This window comes from Chrysochloris asiatica, unplaced genomic scaffold (assembly GCF_000296735.1).
Source record: "Chrysochloris asiatica unplaced genomic scaffold, ChrAsi1.0 scaffold00116, whole genome shotgun sequence".
NCBI classification, from domain to species: domain Eukaryota; kingdom Metazoa; phylum Chordata; class Mammalia; order Afrosoricida; family Chrysochloridae; genus Chrysochloris; species Chrysochloris asiatica.
The window spans coordinates 7,240,842-7,268,820 of record NW_006408634.1 but is presented as its reverse complement, the minus strand read 5'-3'; the positions used below and the strand labels follow the sequence as shown (position 1 = coordinate 7,268,820).

The following is a 27,979-nucleotide window of genomic DNA, read 5'->3' as shown; positions in this document are numbered from 1 at the left end:
GTTATAAATTGAGTATATTACCAGCTGCGTTACAGGGGCTCCTTTCATCAGTGCCCAGGCTCTGTCTTGTCCCCTGATTCTCTTTGCCCTCATAGGTTGGGGTTCATCCTTTTCCACCTGGACCGTCACCCCAGCCCCCAGGTCTCAATTCTTTCCCTCCAGCCCATCCCCCACATGACTCAGAGGACTCTTTTTGAAACTCAGGTTTGGGCCACATAGTCCAAGGTCCAAACCCTAGTTTGAATACTGATTCACTCTTTGATCTTAGCAAAGGAAGCTGACAGCTGAATTCTTAATACTTTCCACCCCCACCCAGTCCTCGTCCCTCCACTTTAACTTTTATTTAAAATTGTTGTGAAATAATATATAATACAATGTTTGCTCAGTTCAACATTTCTCAGGTGTATAGTTTTGTGATATTAATTGCATGAATCATGTTGTTTAGTGCTGTCGAGTCCATTCTGATTCATAGTGACCCTGTATAGGGTTTCTGAGGAGTGGTTGGTGGATTTGAACCGCCAACCTTGTGGTTCAAACCAACCTTACGGTCCAGTGCTTATCCTCCACATTAACAACCTGCAATGTACAGATGACACAACCCTGCATGCTGAAATCAAGGAGGACTTGAAACAGTTAGTTAAAAATAATAAAAAAAACTACAGCCTTCATTATGGATTGTATCTCAACGTTAAGAAAACAAAAATACAACAGGACCAATAAAAAACATGATCAATGGAGAAAGATTGATCTTGTCTGTTAGATAATTTTAGTCGAATCCGTAATGGATGCTCATGGAAGCAGCAGTCAAGAAATCAAATGTATTGAATTGGGCAAATCTGCTACAAAAGACCGCTTTAAGGTGTTGAAGAGCAGAGACACCACTTTGAGGACTAAGGTGGACTTTACCCGAGCCATGTTATTTTCCAATCATAAAAGCTGAACAATGAATAAGCAAGATCAAAGGACTGATGCTTTTGAATTATGGTGTTGGCTAAGAATATTAAGTATACCATGGACAGGCAGGAGAACGAACAAATGGGCTTTGCAAGAAATATGGTTACATTGCTCATTGGAAGCAAATATAGCATTGTTGTTGTTGTTGTCAGGTGCCATCGAGTCGGAACCGACTCATAGCGACCCCATGCACAGCAGAACGAAACAATGTCCGATCCTGGGCCAACCTCACTACCGCTGCTACACTTGAGTCCATCAATGATGCCACCTGGCTGATCCATCTCGTTGGGGGTCTTCCTCTTTTTCTCTGACTCTCCACCCTACCCAGCGTGACCTCCTTCTCCAACGATTGTTTCCTCCGGACAATATGTCCAAAGTAGGAGAGACGAAGCTTAGCCATCCTGGCCTCCAAGGAACACTCTGGCTGCACTTCTTCCAAAACAGATCTATTGGTTCTTTTGGCAGTCCATGGCACTTTCAGTATTCTCCTCCAACACCACAACTCAAAGGCATCAATTCTTCTACGATCCTCCTTATTCACTGTCCAGCTTTCACATCCATATGAGGCTATTGAAAATACAATGGCCTGGGTCAGGCGCACCCTAGTCCTCAAGCTGACATCTCTGCTCTTCAACACTTTAAATAATTCCTGTGCAGCAGATTTGCCCAGTGCAATACGTCGTCTGATCTCTTGACTGCTACTTCCGCGAGTGTTGATAGTTGATCCAAGAAGAATGAAGTCCTTGACAATTTCAATCTTTTCTCCATTGATAAGAATGTTGTTTATTGGTCCAGTACTTCTTTTTATGTACATGAGGAGGGGCTAGTTCCCAGAGAAAGACATCATGGTTGGTAAATTGGAGTGTCAGCAGTGAAGAGGAAGATCCTGAACAAGATGGACCACCACAGCTTCAGCAACATTGGCCTCAAACATAACAGTTGTAAGACGATCCAGAACACGCAGTTTCATTCTGTTGTGCATAGGGTAACTGTCAGTCAGACCAGACATGACAGCGCCTAAGAACAACATATCTGCATCTACAACCACAGTAGAGTTCTGAGCTATGTGAAGGTAAGGTCTCTGTCTTGTAGGATGGTTGTAGGATTCATATTTAAGGTTTGGCGACTAGTAAGGGATCCTTAAGCATGTGCTAAAGGTCTGAAAGCGAGATGGAACCACTTCTTCCCCAAGCTAACCCTACTAGGAAGAGTGAACGCAAAGGGCAAGTGTTTGTTTTCTTTACATTGAGGTGCAACCCATATCAAAGGTCTTTTATCTCCATCAATAAGTATTTTAAGTTTGTTTTCAGCAAACGAGGTTGTATCATCTGCATATTATAGATTGCAATCCTGATGCCCTGTTCTTCATCATATCCAGTTTCTCCATTTATTTGCTCAGCATATAGACTAAATAAGTATGGTGGAAGAATACAACCCTAGCACACACCATTCAGTGTTCCCTTGTTCTCTTTGAGTAACTGCCTCTTGGTCTATGTACAGGTTCCTCATTAGCACAATTAAGTGTTCTGGAATACTCATTCTTCGCAATGTTGTCTGTCCATAGCTTGTCACGATCCACACAATAGAAAGCCTTTGCTTAGTCAACAAAACATGGGTAAACATCTTTCTGGTATTCTTTGCTTTTAGCCAAGACCCATCTGATGTCAGCAGTGATATCCCTCATTCCACGTCCCCTTCTGAATCCGGCCTGAACCTCTGGCAGTTCTCTGCTAATGTACTGCTGCAGTCGTTTTTGAATTATCTTTAGCAAAATTTTACTTGCATGTGATATGAGTGATATTGTCCTATCATGTCCACATTCCATTGGGTCACCTCTCTTTGGAATGGGCACAAATATGGATCTCTTCCAAATTTCTGGGCATCGATGAGTGAGTGCCTTCAATGTTGCATCAGTTTGTTGAAATATTTCAATTTGCATTCCATCAATTCCCAGAGACTTGTTCTTTGCCAATGCCTTCAGTGCCCCTTGGACTTCTTTCAGTTTCATTGGCTCTTGAAATGTTTGAACATCGACCATTTCTTTTTGGTATGTTGTTGTTGTTAAGTGCCGTTGAGTCGGTTCCGATCCATAGTGACCCTGCACAGGGTTTCCGAGGCTGTAAATCTTTACGGGAGCAGAACACCTCATCTTTCTCCCGCGGAACCGCTGGTAGTTTCGAACTGCTGACCTTGTGGCCCGCAGCCCGATTCGTAACCACTACGCTACCAGAGCTCAAGCTTGGCAATTGAAGTGAGATGGAATTAAGGAGGGAAGCGGATCCTTAGCAGCAGAGGGTGAAAGTGGCTGCATGTGGATGTGGGAGAGGGTCGAGCTCGTCAGTGGAGGGCACTGGAGGGGAGCAGAAGCGCATGCGCGGAGAAATGGCGGGACTCCAGAGCGAGAGGTAGGGTGAGTAGTGTCGCTCGCTCGCGCAATCCTGACGATGCTTGAGGGGGGCAAGAGGAGGTTGATAGGCTTGGCAGCTGAGGCTTCTTCATCCTCACTTTTTACGGACTGACCAGATTGAAAAGCCCTATAAGACCTTGAGTCCAGGGTGGCGGTGGCTTGGTGACTTCGCCTGAGGAGCCCAAAGATGGGGGGGTGGGGCAGCGGTTAGACTGGCCGCCATTTCCGGAACTCCCTGGGGGAGGGGGGGGAGTTGAGGAGTCAACTAAGCCTTAGGGGTCCCTCCTGTTTTATCGAATCTGAGTTCAACCCAATCAATCTGTGGTCCCCCCTGCCTTCACAGGGACCCAGCCCTCAGCCCCTGCCGTTGGGGAAAGCAGGTGTCGAACTCCTGACCCGCATCTAGCGACAGCCGGGCACCAGCTTCCAGGGAAGGAGGTAAACGGAGCCGAGCGACCTTCCTGGGAACCCCCGGGGGACGCGGCCCTAGAGGAGCAGATACTGGGGGGTGAAGTGCGGGCTTCACAGGGTGGGTCCCTCCAGCACTCCCAGGGGGAGGTGGGGGGTGGGTGCTCTCAGGGTCCGAGGGCCTTTGCAGGCGTCAGAGGGGACCACCTTGTAGAATGTCTGCCAACACTCAGATCGCTCAATGAACCATCAGATTTACCACTTGACAAGTAGTTGTTGTCCCCTCAGTATTCCTGGATGTGTTCCTAAAAGTCAACTGTATTTTTCACAAATACAATCTTCCATTTTAATTGGAACACAGAGTCATGGTCCATACTTGCTATTGAAGTATGAGAATCAGAGAAGTTTTCCTTTCTAATTTGAAGTCTGTTACGTTTCCATGGCTGGCAAGATCTCCAGTAGTAAAGATTAGTGTTTTTTAGGTAAACTAGTGATTGGAATGCAAAGGTTGGAAACAAAGAGAAAAGATCAGTAGTTGGAAATTATGGCTTTGGTGATAGAAACCATGTTGGAGATCACATGATAGAATTTTGTAACACCAATGACTTGTTCATTGCAAATACCTTTTTAAAACATCATAAAAGACCTTACCAGACGGAATACACAGAATCTAATTGACTACATCTGTGGAAAGAGATGGTGGAAAAGCTCCATATCATCAGCCAAAACAAGACCAGGAGCAGACTGTGGAACAGAACATCAATTGCTCATATGCAGGTTCAAGCTGAAGTTGGAGAAAATTAAAACAAGTCCCCAAGAGCCAAAATATCACCTTGAATATATCCCGGCTGAATTTTAAACTCATCTCAAGAACACATTTGATGGATTTAGACACTAATGACTAAAAACCAGAAGAGTTGTGGGATGGCATCAAGACATCATACAGGAAGAAGGCAAAAAGTCATTAAGAAGACAAGAAGGAAGAGAAAGGCCAAACTGGATGTCAGAAGAGACTCTGAATCTTGCTTTCCAATGTAGAGATGCTAAAGCACATAGGAGAAATGAGGAGGAAAAAGAGCAGCTCGAGAAAACAAAGTCAAATATTATAATGAAATTTGCAAAAATCTGGAGCTAGAGGAAGATAAAGGTTGGAGGAAGACTCACAAACAGCCTGAGATATGCAGATGATACAAACTTGCTTTGCTGAAAATGAAGAAGACTCAAAATACTAATGAAGATCAAAAGACTACAGCCCTCGGTGTACAGAAAACACAATTCCTCACCACTGAACTAATAAACAACACCAAGAGAAATGCAGAAAACACTGAAATTGTCAAATACTTCATTTTGCTTGAATCAACCATCAACACTCATGAAAGCAGTAGTCAAGATATCAAACAACATATTGAATTAGGCAAATCTGGTTTATAAGACCTCTTGAAAGTTTCAGGAGAAAAGATGTTAGTTTGAGGACAAAGGTGCACCTGACAGAAGTCATGGTGTTTTCAGTAACCTTATATGTATGTGAAAGTTGGACAATGAATAAAGAAGATTGTAGAAGAATTGATGCATTTGAATTATGGTGTTGGAGGAGAATATTAAAAGTACCATAGACTGCCAGAATAGTAAACCAATCTGTGTTGGAAGAAGTGCAACCAGAATGCTCCTTAAAAGCCAGGATGGCCAGACTTCATTTCTCATACTTTGGATATATTGTCAGGAGGGACCAGTCCTATCGAAAAAGGTAAATTATAAATTGACACCTCTGATTCTCTATTTTCAGTCTTGTCGGTTTGTTTTACTTTGGATACGTCTATATCTGGATTCCACCACTCATCCGTCAGTTTGTCGTACTGTAGCAGCTTGTGTGTTGCTGTGATTCTGGAAGCTATGTCATCAGTATTTTAAATACCAGCAGGGTCATCCATGGTGGACAAGTTTCAGTTCAGTTTCCAGACTAAGACACACTTAGAAGAAGGAGAGACTGACTACTTACGAATATTTAATCACTGAAAGTGTTAAGAATAGCAGTAGAACACTGTCAGATAGCACCACAATACTGAATAATGAAGCATGATGAAGAGCACTAGAATATTGTCAGATAGCGTGCCGGAAAATGAGCCCCTCAGGTTGGAAGGCACTCAAAATATAAAACAAAAACAAAGAAATCAGTGAAGCTGTTGGGCCCAGAGAGGAGAAAACTCGGCGGGGGTGGGGTGGGGGGGTGCTTCTGCAAGCCAAGGAGCTTAAGAGATAAGTGTGGGAGGGATATGACAGCACAGCTCCTGGACTTAGATGGACTTTCTATCAGCTTCTTTATTATCTACGTTCAGGGAAGCTCAATCTGGAAGTCGTTGGTGGAGGCCCTATATATCCCGGGTTTCAGTGTATGTTAGGTAGGACCAAAGGACAACTGGGGGCAGGGTGATTGGTTAAATGCTGGTCTGGTGGCTCTGTGAGTTCTGTAGGTCTGGAGCTGAGCCGTCCTGAATCCAGGCACTAAAGCAGTGTACCAAAGCGACACTGCTGGCCCCCTCCTCACACTGGTGTGGTTCCCAACAACATTGTTCTGAACTCTTGGAAAGCATTGAGTGTAGATGAGGGTAGGAGCTGGCCAAATGTCTGGTTACCAGGAGAGTGTGAGGAAAAAGGTGGAATCCCAACTTTCCTCCCGTCTTGAGTGTGAATCTGCTCTGCTAGGCCACTTTCTGTTGCCAAAGCTGCTCCCTAGATGCTTGTGCTGCATCTGGTTGGCCTTTCATCAGCCTGTCTCCCTCTCTTTCCATCCCTGCTTAGCTTCTCCTCCCAGCATGACTCAGTACAATTCTCTAACCTTTCCTTTGAAGTTCAGGACTCCAGGATTTTCATCTGTGTCTGTTTCATTTCATCTTTCTTATCTTTGTCATAGAGAGTCTGTGTTGTGCATCTGCCTAGTCTGCCATCTTGCTGGAAGTCCTCAGCATTCTTTTGCTGCACATTATGACTCTTATTAATGCTTAGAAAGATAATGCATTTGTTAAGTTAGCCCAATGCCAGAAAGTATTTCTGATGAAGAAAAGGTATTAGAAGTACCTGATAAAGAATCAAAAAGAATGACATTTAGGTACCTGCACCAGATTGAGAGAAAGATCAAGAAAGCTTTAGATGAAAGAAAGGAGAACAGAAAAAGCTTTAGAAGAATTCAGGAAAACAGCAAGAACAAGCACAAAATAAATGAAAAATTTTAAACAACACAAAACTACAAATAGAAATCCAGAAAATTAATACTAAGATTTCAGAAATGGACAGTACATTGAAAGGACAAAGGAATATATTTTAATCAATGGAAGGCCAAATTAGTGGGCTTAAAGACAAATTTTTCAATATTAGACTGCTAGAAGAACAATCAGAAAATGGAAGGAAAGAAACCAAAGAAAACATAGGATTTATGTGGGACGTCATCATGAGAAATAACTTACATGTGATCAGAATTCCAGGATAGGAAGCGACAACAAGGAGTTCTGGTAGCATTGTGGTTATGAATTGGGCTGCTAACCTCAAGTTCAGCAGTTCGAAACTACCAGCTCTTCCACGGAAGAAAGATTAAACTTTCTGTTCCCGTAAAGATTTGCAACCTCGGAAACCTTTTACAGGGTCGCTGTGAGTCGGAATTGACTCCACGGCACATTACAACAACAACAACAACAAGAGACAACAACCAACCAATCAATCAAACAAATAAAAGCACAGAAAAAATTGTCAAAGAGTTGTTGGAAGACTTCCCTAACATAATGAAAGAAGAGAAGATAAGCATTACAAGAAGCAGAACAAACGCCAAACAAGATAGAACCCAACAGAAAATTACCAAGACATATAATCAAACTTTCCAAAACCAAATACAAGGAAAGAATCCTGAGAGTAGTTTAGGAAAACCAAAAAGTTACCTACAAAGGAGAACCAATCAGACTAAGACCTGATTTCTCAACAGGTATCATCCAGGCAAGAAGGCAATGGATAACATGTATAAAACTCTGAAAGAAAAGAATTATCAACCAAGAATCAGCAAAATTGTTGTTGTTGTTGTTGCCAAGTACTGTCAAGTCAGTTCTGACTCATAGCAACCCTGCATAGAGTTTCCAAGGAGCAGCCTGTTGAGTTTGAACAGCCGACTTTGTAGTTCAAACTGAGCTTGTGGTCCAGTGCTTTATCCTATATCACCGCACCAAAATTAGGACATTTCCAGATAAACAGAAATTAAAGGAATTTGTAATAACCAGACCAACTTTACAAAAAATACTAAAGGGAGTATATTTTGTCTCTGGGACATTGTGCAGTTGTTGTATTTGTATTTAATTAATAATCATATGTTGATTTGTTCTTAGACTCTCACCAACTGTTTCCTGTGGGTGTAGTTCAAGGCTGGTAGTATGTACACCATTCTTATTTGCTATTTGTGCACCTCAGTTAATGTAGGTTTGGCTGGTGTTGGCTGCTGTCTATCATTGATCAGGTGGTATAGGAGCTGGTATTGGCTCTTGCCCAGTGGGTGGAGCTACAGAGGGTCAGGTTGTGGCTCGGCTGTATAGGCTTGGTTGCTGTCTCCTGTTGAGTGGGAAAGACAACCCCCCCACACACACACATACACAAGAAAACAAAACAGAATAAACAAATAATGAAATGAGAAAACTATAAAGAGAAGAAAAGAAATAAAAATGGGCCATCAACCAGAGAATTAGAATATAATAAGTATAAAGACAAAGAGGGACAGGGAAATGGAGTTATAGAAGAGAAAAGAAATAAAAAAGCACTTAAGAATAACTAAAAAAAGAAAAGAGGGACAGGGAAATGGAGTTATAGAAGAGAAAAATAAGAGAGGAAATAAAAGGAAGAAATTTAAAAAATACTTAGAAAAACCATGGAGAAGGAAGATGAAAAGAGGAGAGATTAATAAAGAAAGATCAAAAGAAAAAAAAGAAAGGAAGAGGGGAATTGAAAAACAGAAGGAAAGAAGGAAAACAAAAGTAGAGCTAGAAAGGATAAAATTCAAGGGAATGAAAAGAGAAGTAAGAGGAGAAAGTATAAACAAACAAAAACAGTGAAACAAAAAAGCTGAACCTAAAAACCAAAACCAAAAAGACAGTGCAGCTGTTGGACCCAGAGAGGAGAAAGTTCTGGAAGTCTCCTGCTAGTCAAGGAGCTCATGTGGTAGGTGCAGGAGGGATGTGACAGCAAAGTTCCTGGCCCTAGATGGAGTTCCTGTCCACCTTGGTGTTATGTCTCTTCAGGGCACTCAGTCTGAAGTAGTTTGTGGAGGCCCTTAATGGAGATGGTTTCAGTGTCTGTTAGGACCACAGGACAACTGGAGGCAGGGTGACTGGTTAAATGCTTGTCTGGTGGCTCTGTGATTTCTGTAGGACCTAAGCGGAGCCTGAGCCTGCCTGAATACAGAGAGCAGACTGCGCATAACACTGGCTCCCAACAGTATGGCTTCAAACTCCCAGAAAACGGGGTCTGCGTTGGGGATGAAGGAGGGTGGGAGTTGGCCACCTTTCTGGTTACAAGGGGACCATGGGGAAAAGATGAAATCACACCTTTCCTGTCTCCTGTGTGAATCTGCTCTGCCAGGCCACCTTCTGTTGCCAAGCTGCTCACAAGTTGGTGCTGCGTCTGACCAGCTTTTCACAAGTCAGTCTCCTGTCCCTGCTCAGCTTCTCCTCCCAGCAAACTGTCAATCCATTGTTCTAACCTTTCCTCTGAAGTTCAGAGTTTCCGAATTTTCTTCTTGTCTGTTTTATTATTGTCTCTCCTACTTTTGTTTGTGCCGTGCACCTGCCTCGTCTTCTGCAAAGTGCTGTATTTACTGCCTTCTTCCCCTTTCTCATGCATCCTTCTATATTTGTCTTTGTTGTTGTTAGGTGCTGTCAAGTCAGTCCCAACTCACAGCGACCTCAGTGCACCATTGAATGAAACACTGTTTGATCCGGTGCCATCCTCACAGTTGTTATGTTTAGAGTCCATTGCTGCTGCCAGCATGTCAGTCCATCTCCTTGGGGGTCTTCCTCTTTTTTGCTTTTCTCAACTTTACTAAGCATGATGTTTCTCTCCAGGGACTGGTCCCTCCTAATAACACATCCGAAGTATGAGAGACAAAGTCTCACCATCCTGGCTGTGCTTCCAACACAGATTTGTATGTTCTTCTTGAAGTCCAAGTATTTAAAAAAAAATAAATGTTTTATTGTGAATTATGTGATCGTTTACATGGGAGAACATTTGTTTTATATTCATCCTATCAGGTACCGTTTCATTGCCATGGTTACAATCCCCTCTATGCATCATCACCCAACCAAAGAGTATACCCTACAAGCCTGCCCCCTGGTTGTCAGCACACAGCCCCTCTCCCTCTCTGTGTCTAAAGTCCCCAGCTGCTCCATCTCTCCACATCATCATCTCTGCCTCCGTCTCAGGCATCACTGCTTCTGTGGGTAGGGTCCCGCTCCTCACTCTTCTCCCTTGATGGTCCATGTGCTTTTAATATTCTTCTCGAACACCGTAATTCTAATTCATCAGTTCTTCTATGGTCTTCCTTATTCATTGTCCAAATTTCACATACATATGAGGTGATTGAAAATACCTTAGTCTTCAAACTGATACTTTTACTCCTGAACACTTTAAAGAAGTCTTTTGCTGTAGATTTACCTGATGTAATACATCATTTGAATTCTTAACTGCTGCTTCCAAATGTGCTGATTGTGGAGCCAAGCAAAGTGAAGTATTTGGCAACTTCAGACGTTTCTCGGTTTTATCGTGATGTCACTGATTGGTCCGTTTGTGAGGCTGTTTGTGTTCTTTACATAAAGGAACAATCCATATTTTAGTCTTTGATCTTCATCAGTGTTTTAAGTCCTTCTTGCTTCCACCATACATATGGCAGATTGTTAATGAGTCTTCCTTCAACCCCAATGCTAGTTTTTCTTCATATAATTCTGTTTCTTGGATTATTTGCTCAGCATACAAATTAAGCATGGTGAAAGGATATAAACGTGGCAAGCCCCTTTCCTGGTTTTAAACCATTCTGCATCTCCTTGTTCTATTCTAACTGCCGCTTCTTGGTCTATTTACAGGTTCCTCATGAGCACAATTAAGTGTTCTAGAATATCTGTTATTTGCAATGTTATGCATACTTTGTTATTTTGCTTCCATTTCACAACTAAAACCTTGAATTTTTTTCTTCAATTCTGGTGTGTCATTCCTCTTGGTTTTCTGACTCCAGGTTTTTGCAGATTTCATTATAATACTTTGCTTTGTCTTCCTGAACTGTCATTTGAAATCTGCTGCTCAGCTCTCTTACCTCATCATGTCCTTTCTTTTTTTTAAGTTTTTTATTGTGGATTGAGTGAAAGTTTACAGGGCAGATCATCAGTTCTACATTCAACAAATCATACACCTTGTTTCATTACCAAGATTATAATCCCCTCCATGTATCATCAGTTAACAGTATTTCTCTCTTTTCACTTTTGCTTTTTTTTTTTTAACACTCAGACATATATAATAATTGATACCACCAAAGGGCATATATGACTATGACATTTTTAATGAGTACAGGCAGGACAGTTATTTTATAGAGTCTTCTTCAATTTGTGTTTGTCTGATGTTTCCTCGTAATTAGATTCTGATTATACATGTTTGTCAGGAGAACTACTGAAGTGATGTGATGTTATGTTCCATACATCATATCAGGAGGCATATGATGTTGACTGGATTATTATTTAGTTAAGGTAATCTCTAATACTAAAAGCATATGATTTTTTCATTTGTAATACGTATTTAGTGTGGAGATGGAATTTTGATTCATGCTGTAGGATAAGGACTAGACTGCTAAAGGCAAGGTTGGCAGTTCAAATCCACCAGTTGCTCATTGGAAACCAGGCAATGTTGAGTTGGTTCCAACTTATAGGTTGCTAGAGTCAGAACCAACTCGACAACACTTAACAACAGTGTGGCGATAGCATTAATACTGTCATTACACATATTCCTCATTAAACTTCCACCCCTCTTCTGTTAGCAACCATTAATGATTTTTGCCTGAATCAGTTATTACTGATAGTTTCAAAATTATGATTTTCTATTTCTATCACTCTTTGTGCACTTACTAGTTTCTCCTGTAAGGAAGACCTTTTCCTTCTTATGTATATCAGCATGAATTATAATTTTATTCTGTGAGTTCTCATCTGTTACTTATGATTATTTCATTCTCTGATTGTCCCAGATTTGGCTGGTGGGAATCCCTACATCTGATTCTGTGTCCTGTGTCATCTTTTCATTATTCACTTTTACTTGTAGATGCATACAAGGTGAGATTAAAAAAGGATTTCTACAAAATCACAGACAGCTTTATTAAATGAAATCAAAATGTGAGGCTGTTGTTCCTTGATATATGCCCCTTCTAGGTCTATACGCTTCTGAAAGTGCTATTTTTATCTCTCTAAACTTTCCCCGAAAAATTCTGTGCTCTCAAATTTACACATCAAAATGACAGTTTGCCATTCTTTCTTTCTTTTTATGTGAATTGAGTGAAAGTTTACAGGGCAGATCGTTTTACAATCCACAAATCATATATTTTGATTGCAATGATTATAATCCCCTCCATGTGCCATCAGTTAACAGTATTTCTCTCTATTCATTTTAGCTCATTTTTTAAAAAGACACTCAGGCATATATAATAATTAACACCACCAAAGGGCACATTCTGCAAGCCTGCCTCCTGGCCCCAGCTCTCAGTCCCTCTCTTTCCATGTATCTAGAGTCCTCAGCTGCTCCCTCTCTCCATGTCCCCATTTCTGTCTCCATTTCTGGTGTTGCTGCTTCTCTGGATAAGATCTTGCATTCCACTTCTGCTCTTCTCCCGTGATGGCCCTCAGGTCCTCTGCTTCTGGACTGTAAGATTAAGTACTCCCCTGGTTTTGTTCCAAAACTTCTACCTTTACAATTGTGACAGTTGCAATTAGGCATGATAACAATTACTCACTATTGAATCATAAGACTCTTATCCCCATCTCTTTTCACCAGCCTCATCTAGACAAAGTGAAAACTATTCAGTGGGGACTCTATCTTCCCACACACACTCTTTTTTTTTTTTTTTTCCTTCTTTCTTTTTCTACCTTCCCCTGCCCAGTCTGGAACTAGGCTCCCTCTTGAAAGCTTGTAAGCCAGTCATTTCTTGCCTTTATAGGCCCCCTCTCCCCATTTTGGGTAGCCAATGTCTAAGTTGCCCATCCCTGTCAACCCTGTGTACTGAGGGGGTGGAAGTGATCCTCATTGTGAAGATTTGTTCCCTTTTTTGAACTACTACATCCATGAGCATAGGTAAAGTTTGTCAAATTGTAGCAGGTTACTCTTTTTTTCCACCACCACCCCCTCTTCTTTCTTCTTCTAGTCAAGTTCTGATCATCCAGCCATCGAAGCCAGGTCAAGTGGGTACTATCTTGCAAGTATAAGTGTTCTTGTGCATCTCCCCTCACTTCATATCAGCTGAATGCTTCTCTCTCAGCTCTAGTCCTCTGTGGCCATGTCGCTGCCTCTGGGCCCAGGAATCCCTGGGTCTTTCTGTACTGCTGGCCATGTAGGCATCCACCCGGGTTCCCAGGGGTCTATTGAATGTGGTCTAGCTTAACTCACAACTTCATTGCTGTTTTCTCCCCCTCTTCCCCTTATCGGTGACCAACACGTCACCAACCAGAGCACATGCCTGCTCATGTATTCCCCTTGAGTCTCAGTCTTGGAAGGGGGTTTGCTCTGAGGGGTCCCGACCACTTGCCTTGATGCCTCCAGTTTTGCCATTTTTGAGGAAGGCAAATTGTACTCCTTTTTAATGGACTTTGAGTTTCAGAACCAAAAGAAGTTAGAGCTGTAGGGTGGATTGGGAAAGGTTTCCCAACAAAATTCTGCTAGGATAGCCCTTGCAACTCTCAAAGAGTGAGCAGGTGCGTTGTGTCGGGGGAAAAAGCCAATACCTCTGTCACAACTTTTCTGGTTGTTTTCTCACCAATGCAGTTTTCGATTTTCTTCAAACTTCTGGGATCATCCTGTGTCCTTTGAAAAAAATCTGTTAAAATCATTTCATAATTTTCTGAGCTGACCTCTCTGCCTTGAATTTACTGGTCTCATAAACCCCCTTGGAAGCCACTGTTGTGATTGGACCTTTTGTTTCTCCTCATTACATCCTAAGGAGAACTTGTGTGCAGCCCCCCACTGATCTCAGAGACATGTTTACACACATTTTGTTTGGAATACACCTGTGCATGTATGAGTTAGAACCCTAGTAGCAATACTTTTAAACTTACTCCTATAGTTTTCTTGTTAAGATAAATACATTCATTTTTTTAATGTTTTATTGTGAATTATGTGATAGTTTACATGGGAGAACATTAGCTTTACATTCATCCTATGGGTATATCATTTCATTGCCATGGTTACAATCCCCTCCATGCATCATCAACCAACCAAAGGGTATACACTACAAGCCTGCCCCCAAGTCATCAGCACACAGCCCCTCTCCCTCTCTGGGTCTAAAGTCCCCAACTGCTCCGTCTTTCCACGTCATCATCTCTGCCTCCATCTCAAGCATCACTGCTTCTAATACATTCATTTTTTATGACAATTTAAAAACTAATTTACAAAGCAGAGAAGATATACAAGTACCTATAGGATAAACACTGGACTGCAAATCACAAAGTCAGCAGTTCAAACCTACCAGCTGCTCCTCAGCAATCCTGTACAGGGTCACTGTGAGTAGGAATTGACTCGATGGTACTTAGCAGTAATAACAATGGTCATATTATTTTCTATAGGTCAATTACATTTTCTACAAAGTGTTTGAAAGCGTTCTTGTATTTCCTTTCAACCTTTTACTTCATTACATATTTTAATGTTGTAGAGATAGAGCTATAGGTAGAGCATTTCATTTCATCTTAGTTTTTTTTTTTAAATCTATTATTGAATTACAAACATTTTCCTGTGCTATTAAAAAATCTTTGGAAACAATGTGTCTCACACTGTGTGTGGCCACATGTGATCCAGAGGTGCTAATAACTGCCCTGAGGAGAGCATGGCCCTTTCCTTTCAGAATGAAAACTGTGGTTTTCTGTTTTACCCAGGTTTCTTTTTTCTCTTCTCTTCATTTTCAGCACATTCCTCACCCGTTTTTTGGAGAGCCTTCGAAGATCCAACAAAGGATTGCGGTGGTGGGAACACAGAGAGCTAAGAGGAGAGGGGCCCAGATATGAGGTAAAGAACTGTCCTTTCTGGGGCAAGAGCAATAGGGCAGATAGACAATAAAGAGATGAAAACTGTACTAGATAAAATGTGAAGTGGTAAGAAATAGTATGAAGAGAAAGAAAACGGATAGAATGGGAAGACTGATGGATAGGCAGCTGCTTTGTCAGAGAAGTGGGCAAAGAAGGTATTTCTGATGAGGCAGTGTTACAGCAGACACTTGAACGTTTTGCATGTGAGAAACTGAAGCTCAGAGAGGTCAAACAGCTTCCCTTTTCAACCAAAGGAATGAGTTTAATCTTGAATCTGCCTTGTAACCTTGGGGAAGCTGGTCTTAGTAAGTAGGATTCCTGATTTATACTAATAGGTTATATTATATATAATAGGTTATATATCTTCCCTTATCTCTTGGATCAAAGCATTTCTAAAAAAGTAAAATTCACAGACTTTTTTTTTTTTTTTGCATTTGACTTTCAATGGTGGAAGGACTAGAAATGAAAGGTTTGCTTTAAGAAAATATTAGGGATTGTTTTGGGACTCAGTCCTTCCTTGGGTCTAACGCCTAAAATCTATAGTTTTTGATATCCTTAAGGTCTAGCAAGAAAAGTGACCTGTCCCTTGAAGACGCTGAAGCTTCTCAATACAGTCTACCTGAGAAGACTACAGAGTTTGAGACTTCAGTAACCTCAGAGGGAGATAACTCATTTATTGAGGCAATACCTTTTCCATATGTCTCAGAAGTTCAAACTACAGAGACCTGGTCTGTAACGACGTTTCCTTCTGAAACCCAGATTGCAAAGGCTGAGGCCTGGGAGACCAAGGCTTGGGAGGCTCAGTCCAGGGGCATCCAACAAAGCCAAGACTTTCTGTTGGAGGAGATGGGAGATGTCTCTCACTGGAAAAAAGGATCCTCATCTGTGAAGCTGCAAGTGACAAAGAAACAGAATGAGGATCTCATTCGTCCACTCTGGTCTAACAAGACTGAGTATATCCTAGCCCAGCTGGGCTACTCCATGGGGTCAGTCAGTCTCTGGACCTTTCATACCCTGTGGCTTTCCAACGGAGGTATTAATGCCTGGGGTCAGGACTCATGGGTCCACCAGGGAACAGCAGGCTAGAGGTCTAGCTAGGTTTAAAACTATAAAACCTGAGTTACAGCAAGGCTGGAGACTTGGTTTTCTGGGCAGGCTAGGAGCCAAGTGTCCAAATACCTAGAACATGAGAGGGTGGAAGTGCTGGGTGTCTGACTATTTATGAGGTGGTGGAGACCTGGGTCAGGGATGAGAGTAGAAACTAGATAAATGCATGTTCTAGGAATTGGGCCTAAGGGACTGGACATCTGGGACTATTACGCTCTTAGGGCCTGTGGCCCTGAGGGAGATCACTGGTGGAAAACATATTTCCTGGCCCCTTAAGTAATCCAGGCTCTGAAAAGCCAGGTGGGTCTCAGAACCCCCTCCTTGAATTCTCTGCACAGGCCTGTTCATCATCTTATACATCCTTATGCTGCTCTTAATCGGAATCCCTCTCCTTTTCATGGAGATGGCATTTGGTCAGAAGGTGCGAAAGGGCAACCTTGGTGTATGGAAGTTCACCAGCCCCTGGATGACTGGTTTGGGTTATACCAGCTTCATGGTAAGGAACTCTGAGCTGCTCAGAGCTACCCTTTGCCCCAACCCCCATTTTAACCCTTTTTTGGACTGGGTTCGATGACTTCACTTCCGTGGATCAAGTTCCTTCAGTTCCCCCATTCTTTGCGCAATCATTTTTTCTCTGCCCCCACCATTCCTTCCCAGCCTGCCTTCTCTTGGCCTCCCCTTCAGGTATGCTTCCTCCAAGGCTTGTTGGTCAATATAAACAATTGCTGGACCCTCTTCTATTTGAGCCAGTCCTTCCAGTTTCCTCATCCATGGGATAACTGTCCCTTAGTGAAGAACTCCAGTCAGTTTGGTGAGAAGGAAGAGAAAGAGGAAAAGGGGAAATCTGAGAGGTGGGAGGGAATTTGGGGGAGACAGAATGTGGAGGGATAAGGAAGGTGGGATAGAGTAGGAAGAAGAAGAAAGTGGAGGTGGAAAGAAGAGAGAGGAAGTAATCTAGGGAATAAAGAAAGAGGGGAGGGGTCACCTGGTTTAACAGGTATATTCAAAGTCAAGTCCCCCCAGATGCTGAGTGTGCACGGACTACACCCACCATATACTTCTGGTTCCGCAAGACCTTGAAGGTTTCAGACACATTTGAGCATCATGGACGGCTCAACACCGATTTGATTCTGTGCCTCTTAGTGGCTTGTTGTCTTCCATGTGTTATCTCGATCAGTGGGCTCAAGTCCATCGGGAAGGTAAGCCTCTGTTTATTTCTGATATTCTGGCCCTGTCCGAACTTGTTGCTCTCCTCATTTTTCATTTTCTCTGGCCATTTAGTCCCACTAGCTTCTGACCCTTATTGGTAGCTATCTTCTGTTGTCTATCAGTTTCTGACTCAGAACTTTAGATGCTTGTTGACTGTTGAACCCCTACTAATATGTGGTTGCTAATATGTCTCTCAATTCAGGCAATGTATGTCTTGGTGTTGCTTCCCTATTTCATCATCTTTTGCTTCCTAATCTGGAGTCTACTACTGGAAGATGCATTGTTTGGCCTTAAACATTTGCTGACTTTCAAGGAGGTATATTTTCCCAACTCCCTCAATCCTTGGGAGACACTCTAGCTCCCTATCATGAGGTTCTGTTTCTCCATTCTCCATGCTCTCTCTCTGTTTTTCCTCTCTTCCCTGAACATTTGTTACGGTTTTCTTCTCATTCTTCATTTCTAGCCTTTCTTATACTTGTCTTCTCCCTTTTAGGTATCGATTATGGACTTCATAGCACTTTTTCACGAAGTAGGGTACCACCTTTTGTTTTCCCTGGGCCTAGGCCTTGGCATCATTGCATCCTTCTCCTCGTACATGCCCTCATCCAACAACTGTCTCACTGATGCCTTTGCAGTGGCTCTGATCAACCTGTGCACCTTGCTGTTTATCACAACAGTCACCTTTTCTGTTACGGGCTTCTGGGCCAGTATCATCTCACAGCGCTGCAGAGAGAAGTAAGGCCAGCTCCTTGTTCGAAGATTCTAGCCTCAGGCAACTATAAAATCTAGACACCCTAGCCGTAAAGGTGCTAGAATGACCCATATTCGCACATCTCAGGTGCACTTGGAAACCTCGACATCTCCATAGAAATCTAAAATCAGGGAAAAGAGAAATCTTTATCATATACGAGGAAGCTTCAAAAAGTGTGTGGAAAAATGAAATTAAAAGATAATGGATTTCCACACACTTTTTGAAGCCCCCTTATATTATCCTCCTCAGAGCCCCTCTATTTAATCCTAGACATCTTCAGACTCAGAGATTGCAAAGTATTCACTTCAGGAATCACCACAGAGATGTGCTAAAGGTAGAAAACATTCAAGGTTATATTAGTACCAAATCTACAGTAAACAGTCACGCCCTTATAGAGAATCGTCCAAGACCCTCAGCTACCTGAATGCCCCTTTTTGATCTGTGGACTCCTAAATGTGGATGATTCTGTCAATCTAGCATAGTTAAACCCCAGTAGGACCGTCTTTGCTACTTTGTAATCTTTAGGCATTAATTTCAAAAGCATTCACACATTTGGAAAATATCCTTAGTGTACCATAGAGACCTGGGCCAGATGGGTTAGACCACAATCTTCACCTTCATTGAATTTTCAGCTTTGGAAAGGAGGAGAGGAAAGAAATTTGACAACTAAATTAGACAGTCATAAACTTGTGATACCTGTAGTAGGAGTGGTGGGTACGACAGAGGAAAGGGTCATTCATCCTGCCTGGGATACTCATCGAAGACTTCCCGGAGAAGGCAAACCTGAGCTGACTTTGTTCCCAGTAATGTTCTCCACCTCGATAGCCCCCACTTGCTTCTAGCTGAAGCCTGGACCTCTCTGCGTCTCCTGGTGCCTGTGTCTAGGATACATACTCAGGAGTGGAACTGCTGCTACACTATCTACCCTTCAATCTACTCTTCAGTTTTACCTTATAATGTGCAGCTTTCAAAGTGGTTTAGCCAGTTACCTCACCAATTACACAAATAATGAGTGAGAATTCCATTTGTTCCTACTTTCTGTGCTACACATAATATGATCAAATTTTAATATTCTTGTCATTCTAATGGGTATATGGAGTCCTGGGGTGGTGCTGTATGCTAATGCGCCGGACTGCAAAGTCCATTTGAACCACAAGGTTTCTGGTTCAAGTTCACCAGCTTCTCCTCGAAAACCCTATATACAGGGTCACTATGAGTCAGAACTGACTCAATGACACTTAATTGATCCTAGGTCCAGAGGATGCACTCCATTCCAGGTACCTCTTTATATTGACATCCCTTTCAATGTCTGTGTGATTGATTCTTATATTCAATTTCAAGGCATGGTTAGACCACACACTGACCAATTCCTTTGGTAGACCACAGTCACTCAATGTGTACAGTAATTAACTACAAGTTCACTTTATCTTATTGGGTGGTTTTATACACCCTAACCAATCCCTTGTTAATGTTGTGACCTAGCCCATCATTTTGGGCTGATATATAAACCCAAGCCCATAAAGTTATATATATATATAAAATGCAGAATTGCTGGGTTAGGTCTTTCAAAGTTCCCCCCCACAAGGTTGTATACCCACCACATGTTCCCCCACACACAAGGTTGTATACCCACCACATGTTCCCCCACACACAAGGTGGTATACACACCACATGTTCCCCTCCACACAAGGTGGTATACCCACCACATGTTCCCCCCCACACAAGATGGTATACCCACATGTTCCCCCACACACAAGGTTGTATACCCACCACATGTTCCCCCACACACAAGGTTGTATACCCACCACATGTTCCCACACACACACAAGGTTGTATACCCACCACATGTTCACATGTTCACACACACACACACACACACAAGGTTGTATACCCACCACATGTTCCCCCCCCACAAGGTTGTATACCCACCACATGTTCCCACACAAACACAAGGTTGTATACCCACCACATGTTGCCACACACACACAAGGTTGTATACCCACATGTTCCCACACACACACAAGGTTGTATACCCACCACATGTTCCCACACACACAAGGTTGTATACCCACCACATGTTCCCCCACACACAAGGTGGTATACCCACCACATGTTCACATGTTCCCCCACACACAAGGTGGTATACCCACCACATGTTCACATGTTCCCCCCCCCACAAGGTTGTATACCCACATGTTCCCACACACACACACAAGGTTGTATACCCACCACATGTTCACATGTTCCCCCCCCACAAGGTTGTATACCCACCACATGTTCCCACACACACACACACAAGGTTGTATACCCACCACATGTTCACATGTTCCCCCCCCCACAAGGTTGTATACCCACCACATGTTCCCACACACACACACACACACACACAAGGTTGTATACCCACAGCATGTCTGAGAATGACTGTTGCTTCAGTGTCTGGTCAACAAAATAGGTTGTCAAGCTTTTCATTTTTTATCTTTTGATAAGTAAGTAAGAGTATCTTAATGTAGTTCTAATCTGTATTTGCCTTATTGTAAGTGACATTGAAAGTTTTTTCATATGTGTCTTCCCCCGTGTATGTATGTTGTTAAGTGCTGTCGAGTCGGTTCTGCCTCATAGCTACCCCGTATAGGGTTTCTGATAAGCGGCTGGTGAGTTTGAACCACTAACCTTATGGTTCACACTGACCTTGTGGCCCAGTGCTTATCCTACAGTGCCACACCAGGACTCCAGGTGTGGAATTATAGGACGAGCACTGGACGGCGAGCCACAAAGTTGGCATATATGCATGTTGTTAAGTCCCATGGAGTTGGTTCCTACTTAGTGACCCATAATAAGATTTCTGAGATTTTAAAAGGGTTTCTGAGGTTTGAACTCTTTGTGGGAGAAAACCTTATCTTTCTCCCACAGAGTGGCTGGCAGGCTCAAACCACGGATCTTGTGATTTGCCGTCCAGTGCTTATCATATGGAACCACCACATTACACACACACACACATATATATATATATATGCATAAATATGAGGGTTAGTAAAAAAATTATCTGCACTCTGGCTATAGAATGTATTTTAATCAACTTTTTAAAAAGACAAAAATACATAATTTTTCGACATAATCTCTTTGCTTTTCAATACACTTTGTCCCACTGTCAACAAGCTTTTATATTTCCTTATTAAAAAATGTTTTAGGCTGAGTTGTGAGCCACGAATGCACCACTGTCTTCACTTCTTCATCAGAGGTGAATGTTTTTCCTCAGATGGCTGCTTTTAGGGGACCAAACAGGTGAAAAGTCTTATGGAGCAAGATCAGGACTATAGGGAGGATGCTTTAATACCTCAAAACAAAGCCTTTTCAGACTGTCAACAGTGTGCAGAGGTGTGCATATGTGTATTGTCTAGCAAGATCTCAGCACCCTTGCATAGCAGTCCTCTGAGTTTAATCTGAAATTTAGGCTTCAGCTCTTCAATGAGCATCTCACTGTAACAAGCACTGTTGATTATTGAACCTTTTTCCTGATAGTATTCCAATACTGACCCTTGAGAATCCCAGAAAACTGTAAGCATCAGTTTTCCAGCTGATGGCTGACTTGGTGATCAGGGATGTTTCCATTCCATACCCCACCCTTTAGTCTCAGGCTCGGAGTGATGAATCCATGTCTCATCACTTTTACCTTCCTTCAAGCTTCGGTCCAAAGTTTGTTTGCAGATGTCCAAACGTTTCTGCTTACGCTCTTTCGTGAGTTGCTTTGGTACCCATCTTGAACAAGCTTTTTGAAATCCAATCTGTTGTGGATGATTTCATAGGCTAAACCATGGCTGATTTGCAAATGATTTGCCACTGTCGCTTGTCTGCTCGACAGAATCATTTCACGTGCATGCTCAATGCTGTCATCAGCCATGGACGTGGATGAGAGTGTTGTAATAACAGAGTGCGCGTAATTTGCCATTTTAGCCATTCAGAGGCATTAATTATTTTCACAATGTTGTGTAGCCATCATTACTATTTATTCCCAAAATATTTAGCAATGACTTTCCCCCACATCCCTCTACTACTGGAAACCACTAATCTGCTTTCTGTGTTTATGAATTTGTCTGTTCTAGCCATGTGTACATAAGTGGAACAATACAATATCTTCCCTTTTGTATCTGGCTTATTTACTTGGCATGTGGCGCCATAGCCATAAGATAAGCACTCGAACTCAAGGTCGGAGATTCAGACTCACCAGCTGCTCCTCTGAAAGCCTACGCAGGGTCACTAGGAGCTGGAACCGACTTGACAGCATTTAACAACAATGTTTTCTAGGTTCATCCAGGTTGTAGCATATATCAGAAGTTCATTCCTTATATGGCTGACTAATGAATCCATTGTGTGTATGTACATATTACATTTTGTTTCTCCATTTATCTGTTGCTGGATACTTAGATTGTTTTCCCCTTTTTGGCTATTGTGAATAATGCTGGTGGGAACATTCCTGTAGGAGAATTTGCTTGCGTCCCTGTTTCCTATCTTTTGAGTGTATGTCTAGGAGTGGAATTGCCGCATCACTCGCTAAGTCCATGATTAACTGAAAAACAAAAACATTGTGTTTTTGGTAAGGTTTTCAATTTAGATTTCCATTCAACGGTCTACACAAATTGCTCAGTGACAGTGGTTACATTTTTCACAAGGTGTGAACATTCTCATTTCTGTCTGGAGGTTGGTTCCATTTCCATTAATATACTTTCCCTGTCCCACTACTTTCTCATTTGTTTCAAAGTAATTGTTGACCACTTGGTCTCATATAGGTGAATTTTTAAAAGAACATAGTATATATACTTACAGTTTTTAGAAATCTCCAAACTGTTTTCCATAGTGGCCACACCATTTTACATTCCAGTCAACAGTGCACAAAAATTGAAGGGTTGCAGTATCTCTATATCTTCACCAAGACTCGTTATTTTCTATTATTATTTATTATGATTATTGTCATCCTGGTGTTGATGGTGGAAGTGCGCTGTGGAGTCGCTTCCAACTCGTAGTTATCCTGTATAGGGTTTCCGAGGCTGTCTCCGGTGGAGCAGCTGATAGATTCAGAGCTCTTTTATTGTCATCCTAGTAGGTGTGAACATGGCATTCTGTTATGGTGTTAATTTCCAGTTTCCTAATGAGTAATTATGTTGAGCATATTTTCATGTGTTTTTGGCCACTTGTATGCCTTCCTTGGAGAAATATCTATTCAAATTCTTTGTCCATTTAGTGACACTAATTAAATTCTTCAAATTGTGCATTCTCTCCTTCCTTTTCTGAATTGTTCCTCCTCATTAACAGCAATCCGCTGCCCCTTCAGGTTTCTATGTAATATTTCAAGTTGTCATCTGATTGCATATAGACAGTTTTAAAAAAGAACATAATGCTCAAGGCAGCCTGATTTTCCTAGCTAAGCTAAACTATTGTTTGGTTTTAAGAAGACGTCAGGAGATAGTTTTGGTGTAGGGTTTAAAGATTATCTCTGGTTAGTTTCTGGTTTCAGGGGTTCAATCAACTTTTATGACTCCAGGAAGTCTGGAATTCAGGAGATTTTAAAATTCTGTTCTGAATTTTCTTCCACTTTGATCAGGGTTTTTCCATAGAATTTCTGATCTTAATATTCAGTAAAGGTAGCTAGGTACCACTCAGTTCTGGTCTCATGGAAAGGAGGCAGTTGTTCATGGAGGCAATTAGCAACATATTCAGTATTCTCTTTCTAGTCCTTATACTCTGATTTCCCCTGCTGCTCCAGGTGAACCGATACTGAGTGTTGTACCTTAGATGATCACTTGCAAGCTTTTAAGATTCCAGACACTACACAACAAAGTAGGAGGTAAAACAGAAGCACTAACCATGTTAACAGGCCAACTAACTGGGATGTCTCACGTAAACAGGAGCCTAACACTCCAAACAAAGAAAGCAAATCTCAGGAGATGTTTGTTATACATAAGCAACTATAGTAATTTCCTGAGCAACCCGACCCTTAAGGCACCATTTTCATCATTAACTTCCACTTTCCCACTCCCTTCCACTGCTGGGAGTCCTGGTGTGGCGCTGTGGGTTAATGCGCCAGACTGCAAAGCAGTTTGAACTGCAAGGTCAGCGATTCAAGCTCACCAGCTGCTCCTTGGAAACCTTATACAGGGTCCCTATGGGTCGGAGCTGACTCGATGGCACTTAACAACAACAACCACTGCTGGTGAACTTATGGTGTGGAGCTGCTATAAAATAAGCACTCGACCTCAAGGTCAGTTTGAACCGCAAGGTCGGTGGTTCAAACTCACCACTCATTCCTTGGAAACTCTGTAGAGGGTTGCTATGAGTCTGAATTGACTCGATGGCACTTAACAACTTAACAACAGCAACCACCTCTGGTAAACACTAATAACCTTGGTTCTCTATGCTTTTGCACTTTATTGTCCTTTTATATAAGTGAGATAATATGATATTTGCCCTTTTGTGTCTGATTTATTTAATTCAATATGTCTCCCAGCTCCATCCACACTGTAGCATGTATCGAGACTTCATGTCTTCTACTGGCTGAACAGTATTCCGTTGTATGTGTTTTCCACATTTTGTTTGTCCATTCATCTGGTGATGGGCATTTAGATTTGATGTGCGATCAGATGACAACTTGAAATATTACATAGGAGCCTGAAGGGGCAGCGGATTGCTGTTAATGAGGAGGAACAATTCAGAAAAGGAAGGAGAGAATGCACAACTTGAAGAATTTAATCAGTGTCGCTTTTGGGCATTTCTACTTTTTGGCTATTGTAAATAGTGCTGCAGTAAACACTGGTGTACAAATCTCAGTTTTTGCCTCTGCTTTTAAGACTATTAGATTCATACTTAGAAGAGGAATCCCTGAGTCCATCGGTAGTTCTGCTTTTAATTTTTTTGAGGCACAAAATGCCAGTATCATTCTGCTTTCACTCCAGCTGTGGGCAAGTGTTCCAATTTCCATAGCGCCTCTCCAACTGTTGTTGTTGTTGGTGCTGGTGCTAAACTTAGTCACCCTAATGCTTTTTAATTGGTTGCTTATGTTTTTGTTATTGGGTTGTTGGAGCACATTATATATTCTAGCTATTGTCTTGATCAGATATTTTCTTCCATTCTGTGGTTTATCTTTTCACTCTCTTTGATGCACAAAAGGTTTTAATTTTAATCACCTTCAGTTTATCAGTGTTTTCTTTTGTTGCTCATGCTTTTGTGTCTTATTTCAGAATCCATTTCCAAATTCAAGGTCATGAAGATTTTCCATTAAGCTTTCTTCTATGAGTTTTATTAAACATGGATATTTGATCCATTTTAAGTTGACTTTTGTAAATGGTATAAAGCAAGGCTCTAACTTAGTCTGTGGATACCAGTTTTCTCATCACCATATATAGTGTTTACATTTCTTTCAGCTCATAATTTCTAATTTTCCTTGTGATTTCTTCATTGACACCTGCTTTTTAAAACGTTTTCATATTTTTATTTCATGTTTAAATACCATATTGGGGGCAGGGTTCATCTTTTTGTTGTTAATTATTTAAAATTCAATTCCATTGTGGTCAGAGAGCATATACTGCACAACTACAATCCTTTTCTCTTACTGATACTTGTTTCATGGCTCCCGTATGGTCTACCATGGAGAATATTTCGCATGTGCTTTATTATATATATTCTGCTGTTGGAGGGTGGAGTATCCTATAAATGTCCATTAGATCAAGTTGGTTGCTATTTATGTTCAAATCTGTATACTTTCTTGTTTATTGCCAACTTTTTCTATAAATTACTGAAAAGATTGTTGAAGTCCCCAAGTCTAAGTGTTGATTTGTCTCTTTTTCTTATCAATTCTGTGTGGATGGATTGGGTGCAAGTTTCTGGTTTATCTTTTCTACTGAAGTCGAGTTCTTTGAAGGGCAGATTTGAAAGAGAATGGGCCTTCTGTTTGAATCCTTACTTGGGTCAGGCTCTGGTGTTTTATATAACAACCCCCATCCTGGTGTAGCGCTGTAGGATATTCACTGAACTGCTGGCCACAAGGTCAGTGATTCAAACCACCAGTGGTTCCTCATAAACCCTATACAGGGTTGCTATGGATTGACACCGACTTGAGTGCACTTAATAACAGCAACAAAAATTACTAGAGCAAGCATCCCAGAGTTCCCAAGAAGACTACAGGAAAGGCTTCTTTTCAAGTACTTCATGATCATAAATCCTTCAGACTCACACATACAAACTCGTGGCCCTGAAGCTGAATGCTGTCCACCCTTTCACTGCAGATTCTATGTTACTCAGATAATTAGTTCTAGGCTAATGATAATTAATCCTTTTTCATCTAGAAGATAAGGGAAGAGTAGTCAGTCTACTAAGAGGCAAAATGATTTGATGTGATCTCACATCTTATCCCCAGGAATGTTGAAACACTCCTGAAATTGATATCCTTGGGGGTACTACCTCCTGAAGCCAAGCCCCCTGCAAATGTGCTTCATAACCCAAGCTCTTCATACACCACTTGGCTAGAAAGCCTTCCTCATTCTATCAAGAAGATAATAGTCAGCAAGGTGTCTGACTGCGACATAATGGATCAGCTTTCAAAGGTCAGTAGCAGCAGCTGAGGGGATGGGGCTGGAATTCCTCAGAGTCTTTTATCCACCAGAAACTGCAGCTTTTATTAGCAGCACCAGGCTGGTCTGCAGTCCTGGGAATGACAAGAGTTGCAGTTTGCGGGGTGCATTTCCATGGAAAATGTGAAATACATTCACTTTCCCTGTCGGGTTCAGCTCTGAGAGCTGATTTTCTCAGAGACTTGGGGCTTTCAGGGAGGTTTCTAGAAAAGATTACACGTTCATTTGTCTGTACCTTCTTTACTTATAGATTAAGGAAGGCACACGATTTGTGTACCTAGTCTTTGTGGAAGCCATGTCATTCGTTCCTGGGTCCTCCTACTGGTCCATCCTCTTCTTCCTTATGTACCTGTTCATGGGGATGACTACCATGGTCGGGGTCATGCAGGGCATCATAACTCCACTTCAGGATACCGTCTCTCTCTTCAGAAAACATCCAAAGATGCTCATAGGTATTCTGACTTGTAGTCCTACTCCTCCTGATTCCACCAGGACCCTAACCCAGCCCTGGTCACCCAGTCAGCTTCTGACCTTGATCCAATATCATTGCTTTCTCCAGTGAGTGTCTCTGTGCTCATGTTCCTGTGTGGCCTCTTCTTCACTCGACCTTCGGGCTACTACTTCATGACCCTGCTGAGTAGCTGCTGGTTAAATCTTTCCACCCTCCTTCTCATCACTTTGGAAAATGTGTCTATAGTCTGGGTCTATGGAGCCACAAGGTAATGTCCGGGGCCTAGGTTTTAACAGAGCATGGGTCTATAGTGGAGGTTGACCCCTTTCTTGTCTCTAGTCTCACACAACCCTTGATTTCAGGATCTTCTGGGAAACCTTTGTGTTCACTCATTCATTTAACATATTCATTGAGTGTTTATTATGTGCCAGGGACTATTTTAGTTACTGGGATTGCACATTAAATAAAACAAGCATTTCTGTCCTCATGGAGGGAGTGAACCAATAAAAAACAAAATGGCAGGTAGTTACAGAAGGTGAGGTAAGATGAGGAGTGGGATTATGTGTGGGTGCCAATTCAGATAGGACTGCAGGAATAGCCTCTTTGCAGAGCGGTCATTTGAGGAGACTCTTGAATGAAAGAGGGAAGGAGCCATGAGAAGATTTTGAAAGAGAGTGCTTAAGCAAAGGAACAAGTATTAATGCCCAGAGGAAGCATCATGCTTGGAGGTTTTAATGCCCAGAGGAAGCATCATGCTTGGAGCTTTTAATGCCCAGAGGAAGCATCATGCTT

The 27,979-nt window shown here is 42.0% G+C and overlaps 1 protein-coding gene across 1 annotated transcript in view; it reads left to right on the top strand.

Annotated features, from left to right (window-relative positions):
* Nucleotides 1–15,897: 15,897 nt before the first annotated feature.
* Nucleotides 15,898–27,979, top strand: part of SLC6A16 (solute carrier family 6, member 16) — a 30,619-nt gene continuing 18,537 nt past the window's right edge. Inside the window, exons 1-9 of the mRNA XM_006868404.1 lie at nucleotides 15,898–16,084; nucleotides 16,497–16,654; nucleotides 16,843–16,969; nucleotides 17,182–17,357; nucleotides 17,570–17,683; nucleotides 17,861–18,102; nucleotides 26,523–26,709; nucleotides 26,987–27,188; nucleotides 27,296–27,455. Of these exons, the coding sequence (XP_006868466.1) occupies nucleotides 15,898–16,084; nucleotides 16,497–16,654; nucleotides 16,843–16,969; nucleotides 17,182–17,357; nucleotides 17,570–17,683; nucleotides 17,861–18,102; nucleotides 26,523–26,709; nucleotides 26,987–27,188; nucleotides 27,296–27,455 (1,553 nt within the window). The remainder of the gene's footprint in view (nucleotides 16,085–16,496; nucleotides 16,655–16,842; nucleotides 16,970–17,181; nucleotides 17,358–17,569; nucleotides 17,684–17,860; nucleotides 18,103–26,522; nucleotides 26,710–26,986; nucleotides 27,189–27,295; nucleotides 27,456–27,979) is intronic.